The sequence below is a fragment of the Anopheles merus genome, unplaced genomic scaffold (assembly GCF_017562075.2).
Source record: "Anopheles merus strain MAF unplaced genomic scaffold, AmerM5.1 LNR4000150, whole genome shotgun sequence".
Taxonomy (NCBI): Eukaryota; Metazoa; Arthropoda; class Insecta; order Diptera; family Culicidae; genus Anopheles; species Anopheles merus.
The window spans coordinates 33,064-46,619 of record NW_024427730.1 but is presented as its reverse complement, the minus strand read 5'-3'; the positions used below and the strand labels follow the sequence as shown (position 1 = coordinate 46,619).

Sequence of the window (13,556 nt, the reverse complement as noted above, 5' to 3'; positions counted from 1 at the left end):
AAAAAAATGTTTAAAGCAATTTTACACTCTTACTTTCCTAATACTGATGTTAAAAAGCACTTTAATTAATAATTTTATGTTGCTTATTTTGGCCCGTTTTGACAGCCATTTTGATGCGACGTTTAAACAGAGCAGCCATTGACAGTTTGATGGTTATAGCGTACGGTGCGAATTGGCTTACAAATATTTATTTTTCTCTTAAGTTAGTGCATTGTTTGTCGTAAAATTGGTGATATTTGGTACAAGAAAGGTCATATTATGTGTCGATATACGCATTGTAGTGTTCTGATCAATTTTTAAAGAAATATTCAGCCAAATCCAAGGTGTGTTATTGTTCCGAGTTTCGGCAGGAGCCCACAACATTGAGATGTCAAAAATGAACATTTACTGTGTACCTATTTTCGGCAGCATTAAAAGTGAAAAATAACCTGTTTATCGTGATTTTAAAATTCCGAACAAGTTAGAATAAATTAAATAAGCATAAAATCTTTAAAACACACCACTTTTTCATTGTTTTACTGTTCTGATTCTCTTAATCACAAAACCTGCCGAACCATTGGCTGACAGCAAAGCTGCCGAAAAAAAGCACAATTTATTTGATATTTTGAAAAATACGTAATGAAATGGTGTGAAACTTCGTATGTGAATATCAAATAATTACACTTTCACTACAAAATTGTGTTTTGTGAAATTTTTACCACATTTGTGCAGAATTTCACGTTTTTAGCTACCCTGCCGAAAATAGGTACACTGCCGAAAACTGGTACAGTTACCCTACCTCGTTAAACATTGCGTGGGTTGCGAGTACCCAAGCTCCCGACCACGCTGGTTCTCGCTGGTCTTTTCGTTAACGAATTATTCCCGAAAAGACCAGCGAAAGCCAGAGTGGTCAGGAGCTTTGGTAATTATGGCTCTGTGGAATACAGGCAGTATTCGATTTTGCCTCGAGTTACGACGATTTTGATTTTGACAGTTAAAAGTTGTCATTGACAAGAAATTGATGTATTTTTTTGAATTTCTGGGCTGATAACCGTTATACACACATTTCCAACGATTCCAAAACTACCCTATCTTGAATATCTATATTGTGTACGGCTTTTAAAATATAATTATTACATTATCGAACATTATTTTAAATAAAATACAAGATATCAACTCTTTAACTTCGGTTATAAACTTTATTTTCATAGATATTCGACATACGCCTTGCTTTCGGACATTTTTTCGGTCCCAAATACAGTCGTATCTCAGGGGACACCTGTATTGAAAACGTTGCACTATTTCTCACGCAACACAAACATACCTTAAAAACAGGGGGTTGTTTTAGAGCCTTCATGGCACATATTTTATTACATTAATATTCTTTTTTCGTGTGGTAGCTTGTAAAAAATATAAATTGCTGCAAGATTGCATTTTTTTTTCTTTAAAAAAAGTCTTAGCGCCAGCGGACAAATTTTTGTATAATGGCAATAATTGTCGACACTAGTGGTACAGCACGAAACACTAGTGGAACAGCATGAAGCAGAATTCGCACAAGTAATGAAGCTTTTGCGCTCTTGAATCAAATACTCAGGATGAATTGAATTCATAAATAATAAGTTTACATACTATACTATAGATAGAAAGTAATTTTGCTGCAATTTGCAAGCCAATCCTCAAATTTAATATTACGAATGTTTTCGTACACTGCTAAACTGGTAATTAGATAATATGTTCAGCCGTTGGTTTAATTTCCGATCTTCGTCTGCTAACGGTATACGCTACAATCGAAGCATGATCCAGTTTTCCAGGGAGCAACGAAAATGTAGTACCATCTACCATACGCTTTCGTATCGCTTTGTGCTCGTGTGCGCTGTGTGGAACTTCCTTTCGGGTTCCGTCCGGAGAGCACACTACCTTATAATATAACTCGCGTTGCTCCAGGAGCTTGCGTTTGGCAGCCGTTATACAGGACACAAAGTCGATCAACAGCTGGCATAATTGTTTAGCATTCGTACAAGGCCGTAGTGAACCATTTATACCGTAAACGAGCAGGTCGGCTATCCTTAACAGAGTTAGAACGTGTCTTTGCTGTGCTGTCACCTGAGGTAGCACTATTGCAGTGTGTGGCTTTGTAACGACATTGTTCGATCGCCTTAACACTGCCGCCGGTTCAATGAACGTTTTCGATCTAGTTACATATTTCGAGTTATAGCCTTTGTCCTGCATTCCAGCGATCGGTGGTACTGTTTTTCTCACCGGAACAGAAATTTTTCGTTCGGCACGCGTACTAGCAGCGTGATTCGCGTTTCCTTGCTCGGGATCCGATGCACCACTGTTTTGTGCTAATGTAAGCATAGGTGCACTTTTGTTCTGTCTTTTAGGGGCTAGACCTGCTTTACTTTTCCGTTCATGATGCTGGTTGGATGTTGGAGGATTGCTGGTGTTGACAGCGTTACTGCTACTATTAGCAGTACTGGTAGATTTACTGCCGACCGCTTCCGCAAATTTTCCGACCACTGGATCAAAATTGTCACTGATGCCATCCGATGTAAGAAACACAATGTCTCCTTCATCGACGTATGACATAGATAGTGTGAGATTGCTCATTTCCGGTTTATCGCCATACACGGGGCCTAATGCACCTAAGGCATCTCGCATATCGCGCATAAGACTAACATCATGTGAACCTACGAATAAGCAATTGCATGTTCTTCACTGTTAACTACTCCGTTTAAATTTGGTTTCACTTAGCGCTTACCCATAGTTATCTCCCGTACGATATTGTTTTTCGAAAATATATACCCAAGAGAGTCCCCTACATTGCAACAGCAAACAATACTTTGGTCTGATGACTCAATGGGTAATACGATGGCGACGGTCAACGTGCTCAAGGCTCCTCCGACTTGAAGTATGTAGTTGTGTGCCTCCCAAAAGCTGCGAATCAAGCTAACAAAAATGGCTCTGGTCGAAGTTACTGTAAAATGAATGCATCGATTGTTGAAAATCAAAATAAAAACTGTTACATCGCAAAACATTACCTTGGTGTATGCCAAAAATCGCAGAACTCAGATATTCTATTGCACCCTGAATTGCCGATCTCGCTGCAATCCGGGCACCTTCCCCTGTGAAATCATATCAGTAAATTTAAATCCATGTCATACATTAATCGTGTAACTCAAGAGCATACAAATAGTGGAACGAAAGATGGGTATGGTCACCTACCCCAGTTCACACCATCAGCCATTGCCATTATGCACGAATCTGCCCGGGATACGATACCAAAACAATCTGCAATCGGATCACCAACATTTCCGGATGTGTGTAAATGTGTTTCGTACAACGATACAGATATACCGTATGCATCTTCATTTGGACGGTTCCAGTCAGTGATGTTTGCTATAGGATCATCACTGTTTTTTTTCGTCTCCGGATTCTTCTCCCCGCTCGTCAATTGATTTGAGACAATGGAATGCTTTGCAGGAGTGAACGGAGCAAACGATTTTGAATTTGAATTTGAGTCAAATGCTGGAGAAATTTTCTTTGATTTGTCCTGTTGCGATGTCGAAGCTTGATCTTGCAGAACGTCGATGTAATCAATATCGTCTTCAATTCCTGCCGTTAGATGCGATTTGGCACGTCTCACTCCCGTGAGACCTTCGAATGGTCCTGTATAAGCAGCGTCTTTTTCCGTTTGACTTACAGCATACTGACCAATTCGTACCTCCGGCAAGTCTTCCGGCAATTTACCGCTGTAAATAGGTGCCATCGAAGCTTGCGGGTCCCATTCTCTACACATAATCAGATAAAACGTAGGTAATTATGATTCCTCTGTTGCGTCTCTGACTTACCCTTCTAAATATCTGGTCATAAAGCTCCCGTCTGCCATCGTAGAACATTGCTGCGTTGGGCCCCGCTGGTCTCGTTCGGAAACGAAACTCAGTTGCCGGAAGTAAGTTGTAACCTTCTGGCGGAAAGATGGCATCGTTCTTGCTGTACGCTTTTCGCCACTTTGATTATGGTATGTGTGTTTGTACGTATTCTATTAATGACTTATCATTTTATCATCCAAGATTGCGTTATTGAAAATGAATAGCTAACACCATCGAATAGCTCTAGAACTCCATTTCTTTAATTACGACATGACAATTATTTCCTTTGTTTGAATTCAATCATCATATCTTTCGAAACGCCACACGCACATATAGTGAACAGTGCACAATGCACAGCACTTTAGAAAGCGGAAGAATTGTTGGATCTTAATAATAGTTTATTATGCTATAAGTTTTATTTCGACTTTCCTCGTGCGTAAACGCCTTGGACTAGCTTTTCCACTTTACCGAGCTGAAAAAAGTGTTGACAATCGGAGCTGTCGAAATGAACAAGCAAAAATAAAAGACACACACATATAAAAACACAAACAGTCACACACCGTTACAAAAACAAACAAACACACACATACAGCTATTTCAGTTTGACAGATTTACTGTCAAAATATTCACATTGAGCCAACCCCGTATTCTGCGAAGACTTCGCTAGTGGCGTGTCAACTGTACGATAATTTGTTTTCTCATCTGTTGTTTATCATGTGTAAAAAGTTGTTCGGTAAATAAAATTTTCCAATTTTCCACTTCGCAGACACAAGTCGTTCAAGTATTAATAAATTCAAGTATCCCGTGATTGAGGCAATACAATAGTACCGCTTACCATTTCCGGGTTCTTTATCCGATGCGTACGGCAAATTAGTTGATGTGGAAAAACATTACACAAACCAAATGCCAACCATGTCCGAGGGTCGTAATAAGACGAAACAGAACTTTACTAGCTACGTAAACCAGGTATGTTAGTGCGTTCAATCCCACGTATTGCCTGCCAAGCGAGGAAACCGGAGGCGTATGTCTTTTGTTGGCGCTGAATGTGTCGTAATGTTTTTTTTTCTCACAATTTTCAGGTTCCAGACGAAAATTTCGTAAACGATGACTATAAACCAAAGCTACTATCAGGTTAGTGGCAATGGATGAATTAACACATGCAATCAGTTAGGTACAGAGATCTTTAATAAGATACATCATTACAGGTGAACTAGAGGCTGCTCGGGCGAATAATGTATGCATGTACATTACATCCTACCTAAAGGATGGCAAAGTGTGCGGCGAGAAAATGGGAATTTTGCTGATCACTAACTTCCGGCTATCGTTTGTTTCACTGGACATGGATGACGATCAGGTAAGCAGGAAGCCTAAGTTGATACCAAGTAATTTTTCCTCTAACATTTGGTTGTTTATCCCGAAAGCTTTCTTTCCAGAGTAATCGATTTCTGGGTTCGTCAGACGTGTCACTCTCTAATATCGACAGAATTTACCAATACGTTGATAAAAAGAAAAGAATTATTAGTCCGCAGGTGAAAAACAGCAGTAAGATTGATAAAATACGTATTGTGTGCAAGGTTTGTAGGATGGAGTATATTATTTTTGTATGAACTTTCTAATTTCGCTTTCTTGTGTCTTGTGCAGAACTTTAAAACCTTCACGTTTGGGTTTCAACTGTCGGAAATCGGTAAAGGGAAGTATATCGCTGATGCGCTAGTAAAGTTTGCCTTTCCAGCGCGACATAATCTATTATTTCTGTACAGGTTCAAGTAAGTGTTGGAATTCATATGTTTCGTATAATCCACAAAACCAGTGAATATGCTATCGCAATACCTATTCTAGGGAGAAATATTACAGTAGCCCAATGAGTGAAGCCGTAAAGATGTACAACAAGCAGTCGGATTGGTTCCAGGAGCTGGAACGTTGCAATGCAACCGGAGGTTGGCGTGTATATTCTAAAGACTGTCGTGTTTCCAGTAGTTCCCTACCGATGCATTTCGTTGTTCCTAAACATTTAAGCGACGTCGACTATGATAACATATCAAAAAGCTTCCGAAATAATCGTTCTGCTATTTGGGTAATTGGTCATGAAAGAAGTTTGTGCACGTGCCAATATTATGATTATTCGTTCCTATATTTTTCCTTGGATTTTTTTGTAGGTTTGGGGTCTTAAGGATGCTTCGCTGGTTCGATTAGCTGAGCTGAATCCAGACGTTACCAACACAACAGTGGAAAACATTTTGCTGGAACACGTGCGCCGTTGCGATCCGCAAAAACGACAGCCTAGGCTTTTGGAGTTATACAAAATTTTACCCAGTATTCAAGATGTGAATTTGAGCTACATGAAACTGCGAGATCTGTGCACTCCGGACAACGATCAACAATTTATGGTCAGTTTAAGTTATTCTTCACTGATAACACCACATGTTTTGAGTGCACAAAGGGTCCTCATCAGTGCATTACTATTAACGCTTTATTGCAGGTGCAGGATGGAAGATTCTATTCCCTTCTGGAAAAAAGCTACTGGCTACTCTACGTCTCGCTGTGTTTGAAGCATTCGGATATTGCTGCGAAGTTGCTACGCGAAGGTCAAACTGTGGTGCTCCAAGAAATCAATGGTCGTGATATGAGCTGTGTGATATCGAGCTTGGTGCAATTGTTATTGGATAGCAGTTTTCGTACGATGCGAGGCTTTCAAAACCTTATTCAGAAAGAGTGGATAATCCTAGGACATCCATTCAGCGACCGGTTGGGACACGTGTCTACTGTAAAAAGTACCGAACGCAGTCCGCTGTTTCTTCTATTCCTTGACTGCACATGGCAGCTTTTGCAACAGTTTCCCGATGCATTTGAGTTTTCGGATGTGTTTTTAACGACGTTGTGGGATTCATTGTTTGTTCCAATTTTTGACTCGTTTCAATTCAATTCAGAAACCGAACGATACCAAGCACTGCATGCCGAGCATGTTGTGCTGCGACCGGTATGGGATTGGGAAAAGCAATTTGAAAGTAAAGATCTTGCACTTTTTATAAATCCACTGTACCAAACAAAAAAAGCGCATGCGGCGCTAACAGTACCGAGCGCTAGTAGTAGTTCTTCAAGTCCGCAAAATCCTATCCAGAATCATTTGTTTAATGCGCGTCGAGCGGAAGATTCGAACGGTCAAACTATAGTAAACGTAGTTGGCAAATTACAACTGTCACAGGCAAGTATTACTGTTTTTTTCTTAGCACAATAATTGAGATATTTTTCCCCCCTAATCTTGCTTTTTCAATCAGAATAACGAACAGTTCCTGGAGCCGCAATGCTGCCTGCGAGACATTGAATTGTGGCAGCAGTGTTATTTTCGCTGGATGCCGCATCTCGAGATCAAATACGGTGGTATGGCGCAGTGCGATCTATTTAACCGAATACTGTTGAACAATATATGTAAACTTCGTCAAAATCTCGACCAATCGGTACTTTCCGAGATAGCGAACGACCATATGGATGTACTGGAGCAAATTCTATCAGCAATGGTAATACAAAGCCGTGATCCCGATGCCGCATCTGATGCTTCGCTGGCCATCAGTTCATTTTTCCCATTTTCTAGTATAGTACCAACAGCGCAGGCAGTATGCTCAGATTTATTGATTGCTAGCAACGACATAAATTTCTCGCATGATTCGATGTATGAAACTTCTTCGTTAAACGATTGAGCATAACCATAGTTTTAAGAAAGCAAGTATCAAGCAGAACGTGATTGAAGAGTATTTAAAAAGAAGTAAAAAACGATCAGGCAATAATTGTTAGAAATAGGATCCGTGATTAATCAAATATTTTTGTTATGTTTACTTCGAAACTAATATTAATGAATAAATATGAATAACTATTTTATTGCTAGTACATTTGTGTTAGTTTTTTGTGTATAATAAATTCAAAAAAAGTATAATAATTTTGCTTTTGTAGCAAAGGTGCATACTAAAAACGGTAGAAACAAAAGTTGTCGATTGATGTTATAAATAGCGTCATCTTCAAATCTTGCCCGATAGCAGAACATTATAGAACAGAGCAGAAACAATTTACTTAATATTTTTATTCATTAATCCGTGATGAAATTGTTGTCAAGATTTCGCGAAACCATAACCACTATTTATGATATTGAATCTAATCTCCTGTTGCTATCTACTACTATGCATTGCTTAAATGACATCTTGCACTTGAAATTCGATTCTGTTGCTGTTACTTTAGTTCTCTAGTATTGCCATCTTCGTCGTCTGTTATCAGATGAGATCATGATGAGTTCGTGCCCAGAGAGCCTGCTCGTCTCGTTTGAGCGTTCATTTGTTTCGAGTTCATATCAGAATTCTGTAAAATGGTGACAAAGATTTTGATAATGATACTGTAAATACTATCTCATGCGTGTGTAAGGTACTGTTTTTGGAAATACATTGACCAACAAAATAGGAAACAAACAAACGTCACAAAAAGACTTATGATATGATATGCATGCATTTTTTTCTCACTTCCTCATCTTTTCATTGTTGTAAGATACTACATTTTGTATCATAATTAAGTTCAAAATTGAATTCATTCACCACTTATTCAAAAGATTTTTCTCGTAGTTTCATATGTATCGGTATTAGCAGCGCAAATAAACGTAGGGGGTTTATTTATAAAACATCTAAACATATAAATTACCCGAAATCGTAAGTAGTTGTATGAGCTAGTTGCACCTACGGACAGGATCGCTTTGTTACAAAGCTAAGTCTAAATTAATTACAGTATGAGCTAACTGGTTGGGATACGATTGCGTGTTAACTAGTGCATGCATTCGCACTCGATGGTTGGAATGCCACCGCTTTCATGGCACCTAACAAAATTCTTCAAGTTTCAAGCTTCATATGGGGCGTTTCTCCATAACAAGGACTTTGACCGGATTGTATTCCGGCCGAGTGGTTCTAATACAGGGTTTTCCAGGGGTTCTCTCATAGCAGTTGTGGGACACCACTTCATTGACTCTTTCTTATGGGAAGTGAACTTCATATGATGGAAATTGGACTCTATGGCAACCTTTTTGGGCAGGTTCAATTCACGTAAGAAGGAGTCAAAAATGTGACCCACAGCTATGAGAACTTCTGGAAAACCCTGTAAGCCTGATAGCCCAATAAAAAGAAGAAGAAGGTGAGTGTTTGACGACTGATCGTGAATGTGATGAATAACTACGGCACTGAACCATTTTGTTCAACTCCCTTGGTTCAAAATCGGAAATTCAACTTTATAATTATAATAGCTCCATTGACAACATTGCCGATACTTCTTACTGACAGAATCGTTGGATGGATGACAACCCAACTATTGAGATGTGCCACTAATGAACAACCAACAATGAAAAAAACCCACTCAATTACATGCCAATTATTGAATTTGCGCTTTTTATGTTTAGATTCACATTATTACGGCTTCGGCCGTATTTTATATTTGCGCTTGTTAGTTGGCACATGTTTCCATAAAAAAATATCTGAAATTATTGTTATTTCGAATAAAACGGATTTAACCATTGTATTCCGACGATACTGTAGTTTGAACTATTTGTTGATATCATATTTGTTTGCTACGCCTACCATCCACCCACAATGCCGGACTTGCAGAGTTTTCGATTCGATTTCGGTTGGCTCTGACAGTTTGATTGGAATCGACCCACTCAATACTATAGGAAACCTATAAAAAATCATATGAATAAAACGCACACAACTAAAGATATATTACAACTTATTAAAAAAACACACTAAAACGCAACAATGCTAGAATGGTGTAAATATGAACATCAATATATTTTCATAATTTTTATATAATCTTATAACGAAAAAGATACATTTAATAAAATGAAACAGAACATTTAACTAACTATCATCAAAATAGCTAAAAACGTCAACAATGGTCGTTAAACCAAACAGTGTAGCTCAGCGACACGTAGAAGTAGTAGTAGTAAGCGGGAAGAATAGAGTTCGTTTAATTGGGACAAATAAAGGGCGACGGTCAGTTGAGATCCATCGTACTGTCAATTGAGCTCTAAACATCACATTCGTACAACAGTCGTTAGTAAAACGGCTACAACAACCTGTTGGTAAAGTTCTTGCCCTAGTAGAATAGAAAAGAAACGGAAATGCCCGCAACAATAAACAATAAGAAGATGCTAAGATGAAACAAAAGAAAACTATTCAAACGTTTTCAAGCTAGAACGCCACAACATAAAATACTATACCTACAATATTACCGCCTACAAGTATTGTATTTTTAATACTAAACCTAAGATGTTGATAAGGTGGACTGCAAATGCTACGTATAATGGTGGATAATCCAACGGATAGTATATAGTGAATGCTTTAAGATTTACAATCTCTTACAGCACATGGAATTTTATAATTAACAAAATATCCATAATAGTCCATGGGACATAAAAGTCCATGAAGGCAGCTAAAAAGCTTATACTACTTAATTACATAATTGAGAGAGAGAGATATATATATATATATATATATATATATATATATATATATATATATATATATATATATATATATATATATATTTATTTATATCTTTCATCAATTATTTGATCCTGATGTTGCACAATTCTGATTAACGCGTTCAATTATGCTAACGAACATAGCAACTGATGAAGTAATAATTATATAACTATAGGAGGTTTGATTTTTTTGCCCTTTACCTGATTGGACCAATCCCCAGTTGGTACGGTTGCTTTATAAAATCTGGTGCTAGTTTTATTGAATATTGGTAACAATTCGTTTGCTTCATCTGAAAATGCCTGTTTGAGTAATGTAAAAAAAACGACTGGAAAAATTAAAATGCATTATTGACAAGCATTGTATAACTATGTACCTTGAGATAAATTATTGCATCGGAACCGTAACCTTCACAGGAGAACAGGACCAGATCACCATGAAAGTATCTAGCATACAGTCTAGAAATGGGCAACCCGTATCCATATCCTACAAGTATTAGAAAAAAACATAATCATCAATACTATGAACACTACCCATAACGCATTCATAGCATACCAGCCAATGGAACTAACGGCAAATCTGTTTTAGATTTCGGCGGTTGAGGTGCAGTGCTGTACATGTACTTGAAAAGTTGATCCACTTGCGATCGTGGAATACCGCCCCCTTGATCAGACATCTTAACACATATATCCTCTTTACCCTTTACGATAGTAACCTTGATCGGAGGCACATCATTTTCTGTTCCGTGATGCTCCATTACAGCACGCATTGAGTTCTTGAATAGCTCAAAAAGCATGTGATACAGATGCGATGGCACATACACAATTTTTATGGGGTTTCCCTTATCAATCTCTGCGAAGACACAGCAAAAAAGAGTTTTATGTACACACTAATTTCATTTATATCGAAAAGTTTAGGTTAGTAAGTATATTTGTCTATGTTTATTTTGATCGAATTGATTTTCCGTGCTGATCAGTCTTATACTTCTTTTAAATGTTCAGTAAATTGTAAATAGATCTAAATATTAAGTCATTATTTTGTGAAACCCTTGAGGAAGACAAATTTATCAATAAACTAACGACATTAAGGACATCCCTTACTTACCATTATGCTCTATTACTTCGAGTTCTGGACTTGCAAGATAATATTGATCACATAAAAAACGTGCATTTTCGTAAGCATCCCGTACGACCATGTGCGGATCACATAGAGGATCTATGCTACCGATATGGCGTCCTGTTTGTGGTATATCACCAAACAGTATAGCTAAAACGATGTGAACAGCGAAGTGTTAAAATCAAAAACATAGTACATCGCGCATCCTTCTAACCAGCCTCCAACCGTTACTTACTGTGCTGATTGATGAGCATTCTTATACTGATACGGGACATGTACAAACGATCCAGAAAGTACTGAATCGAGAGCTCAGTGGATGGCTCAATCGCTCCATCTCGGCTTTCCTTCAATTCCAGTATCCCTTGAGCCATTGTTTGTACAACATCGGAGTGGCGGTCACGAATCTGGGTGAGCGATTTGCAGAATCTGTAAATTGAGATACACACCGGATTGCAAGAGGAAACCAATCAAAAGATGCGTACTTTAGTTTTGACAAGCGCTTCTCTTCCCAGTACTTCTCTAGATTGTTTTCGGTAGGATCCGTTTTTTCGAATGCTAGCACTTCCTCGAAGCTTTTCACATACCAGGCGCTGACCAGACCGACCGAGGGCATTCGTAATAAACTTTCTGGCAGCAGGGTGATCTCTTTCATTATATTCGCCAAACGTACGGGCAGCTCTTTGCGAAGGAAAACAAACGACTTTCGAGGACATGCATTAAGCCCTAAACGGGACCGGGATGGAAAAAATATATATATATGAATTATGCGGAATTCAGTATTTTAATTTGTTAATTAAACGCGCGTTTGCATCTACATAGACACATTCTAGTTTCCATAAAATCATCGATCTTTAGACTTTCAGTTTTCAGGACTACAAACGTCTCCTAAAACCCAGGAATAATGGAAGCAAAATCAAGCAAGAAAATCTAATATTCTGTTCAGGCGTGCGTCAATCGCATCCATCAAAGTCAGTGTTGTTGCCGTGTGTTGACCAAGTATTTTGACCCAAACATGGGAGAGAGGAAGGGCAGCCACAGTGACATTCGCCGGGGTCAGTATTTAAGATGGCTTAGCAACAAAGAGTTGAATAGTCGACGAATTCTCTGTTTGCAGTATGCTCACACATGTAGTTGTACTATGTAGTCGTACATATTGTATATTCCAGCTATTTACAAGAATGTTTTATATAGTTGTTAATCGCAAATCCAGCATCCAACAAAAAAAAAATAGATTTTTTTATTATTACGTTGCGTTATTACGATATTATACGACACAGTCTGATGCATAGCGATATGTTTATATTTGCTTTATTGTTACACTCATTCAAATTTCGCACTGAAATACATAAAAAAATCCGGTTTTCATGAATCGTACGTTTATGAGTGTAAAAATCAATCGTAAAAAGTATGAAAGCGAAAAATATTGTTGATGTAATACTTACCGAAGTCGATAAATTGCTTAATGCTCAGGGGTGATGGATTAAATTGGGAGTAAAAATCCAACATCTTATTGATGTTGGACAGCCGCACGGGAAACAGCTTCATTTTCACGGGACAGTATTTCCTAGATGTCGTAGTCTCACAAGGTCACTGATAGAACACAGACACCAAACGAACTCATCTAGTCTCTAGATCTAGTCAAGAGTTGTTGCGGTACAAGTGGAGAAGGTTCCGTGTTGGGAGTTTTACACTTCTTTTCGAAAACGAGTGGGCACTTTGGGTAACACACACCGCTTTATGCGAGGTGTTAACTTGTCACTGTGCGTACTGATAATTGCTGATGCACTGCTCGATATGTATTTATTTTTCTTTCGATATGTGGTAACTGATTCAATGTTTACTGATTTCGTTCAATATATGTTGATATTGAATGTTGTGTTTATCGCCCAAACCAGATGCAGATCATTGGGAAGTTTCTGACACTAGGGATCAAATAATGTGGTGGCAGTTTTTTTAAGTTGTTCAAATCAGTTAAAAGAAAACTCAGTAAAAAAAATACATAGTGCAGATATGTAGGCAAATGTTCTTTAAACAGATGAAATAGACAAAAAGAGCCTAACTTCTGGAGTTGTGGACATTTAATACG

At 38.2% G+C, this 13,556-nt stretch overlaps 3 protein-coding genes across 9 annotated transcripts; 1 reads left to right on the top strand and 2 right to left on the bottom strand.

Annotated features, from left to right (window-relative positions):
• The first annotated feature begins 300 nt into the window (after positions 1-300).
• Positions 301-7,733, top strand: LOC121601706 (myotubularin-related protein 10-B-like). Of its 3 annotated transcripts, none has more exons than XM_041930511.1 (10): positions 301-323; positions 4,618-4,817; positions 4,931-4,982; positions 5,057-5,205; positions 5,273-5,425; positions 5,493-5,617; positions 5,691-5,925; positions 6,008-6,238; positions 6,331-7,053; positions 7,127-7,733. In XM_041930511.1, the coding sequence occupies exons 2-10, from the start codon at positions 4,755-4,757 to the stop codon at positions 7,544-7,546; spliced, it is 2,151 nt and encodes a 716-aa protein (XP_041786445.1). In that variant the 5' UTR covers positions 301-323; positions 4,618-4,754; the 3' UTR covers positions 7,547-7,733. The 3 variants fall into 3 exon arrangements, with proteins under 3 accessions (XP_041786445.1, XP_041786444.1, XP_041786443.1); XM_041930510.1 differs by lacking the exon at positions 301-323 and adding an exon at positions 4,465-4,531; XM_041930509.1 differs by lacking the exon at positions 301-323 and having other exon boundaries at positions 4,541-4,817.
• LOC121601708 (PP2C-like domain-containing protein CG9801) lies at positions 1,319-4,373 on the bottom strand. The gene is made up of 5 exons (XM_041930514.1): positions 3,831-4,373; positions 3,205-3,770; positions 3,021-3,104; positions 2,741-2,956; positions 1,319-2,669 (listed from the first exon to the last, which is right to left on the bottom strand). The coding sequence occupies exons 1-5, from the start codon at positions 3,962-3,964 to the stop codon at positions 1,702-1,704; spliced, it is 1,968 nt and encodes a 655-aa protein (XP_041786448.1). The 5' UTR covers positions 3,965-4,373; the 3' UTR covers positions 1,319-1,701.
• A 101-nt stretch (positions 7,734-7,834) lies between the features above and the next one.
• On the bottom strand, positions 7,835-13,540 carry LOC121601709 (pyruvate dehydrogenase (acetyl-transferring) kinase, mitochondrial-like). Of its 5 annotated transcripts, none has more exons than XM_041930517.1 (8): positions 12,913-13,538; positions 11,986-12,193; positions 11,706-11,896; positions 11,459-11,620; positions 10,910-11,206; positions 10,731-10,840; positions 10,558-10,682; positions 7,835-8,195 (listed from the first exon to the last, which is right to left on the bottom strand). In XM_041930517.1, exons 1-8 carry the CDS (start codon positions 13,013-13,015, stop codon positions 8,183-8,185), a joined length of 1,209 nt encoding a protein of 402 aa, XP_041786451.1. In that variant the 5' UTR covers positions 13,016-13,538; the 3' UTR covers positions 7,835-8,182. The 5 variants fall into 5 exon arrangements, with proteins under 5 accessions (XP_041786451.1, XP_041786450.1, XP_041786449.1 ...); XM_041930516.1 differs by having other exon boundaries at positions 10,558-10,656; positions 12,913-13,530; XM_041930515.1 differs by lacking the exon at positions 7,835-8,195 and adding an exon at positions 9,635-9,968 and having other exon boundaries at positions 12,913-13,540.
• Between the last annotated feature and the right edge of the window lie 16 nt (positions 13,541-13,556).

Bases quoted from the DNA above. Each gene is read 5' to 3' on its own strand.
- LOC121601706 (XM_041930511.1), top strand. From the start codon at position 4,755: ATGCCAACCATGTCCGAGGGTCGTAATAAGACGAAACAGAACTTTACT. The intron at 4,983-5,056 runs GTTAGTGGCAAT...ACATCATTACAG, and splicing joins TAAACCAAAGCTACTATCAG to GTGAACTAGAGGCTGCTCGG. The intron at 7,054-7,126 runs GCAAGTATTACT...TTTTTCAATCAG, and splicing joins GCAAATTACAACTGTCACAG to AATAACGAACAGTTCCTGGA.
- LOC121601709 (XM_041930515.1), bottom strand. From the start codon at position 13,015: ATGAAGCTGTTTCCCGTGCGGCTGTCCAACATCAATAAGATGTTGGAT. The intron at 11,897-11,985 runs GTACTGGGAAGA...CTCAATTTACAG, and splicing joins ACCGAAAACAATCTAGAGAA to ATTCTGCAAATCGCTCACCC. The intron at 9,969-10,557 runs GTAAAGGGCAAA...CTATTCTACTAG, and splicing joins CTGGGGATTGGTCCAATCAG to GGCAAGAACTTTACCAACAG.
- LOC121601708 (XM_041930514.1), bottom strand. From the start codon at position 3,964: ATGCCATCTTTCCGCCAGAAGGTTACAACTTACTTCCGGCAACTGAGT. The intron at 2,957-3,020 runs GTAATGTTTTGC...TTCATTTTACAG, and splicing joins GATTTTTGGCATACACCAAG to TAACTTCGACCAGAGCCATT. The intron at 2,670-2,740 runs GTAAGCGCTAAG...GCTTATTCGTAG, and splicing joins CGTACGGGAGATAACTATGG to GTTCACATGATGTTAGTCTT.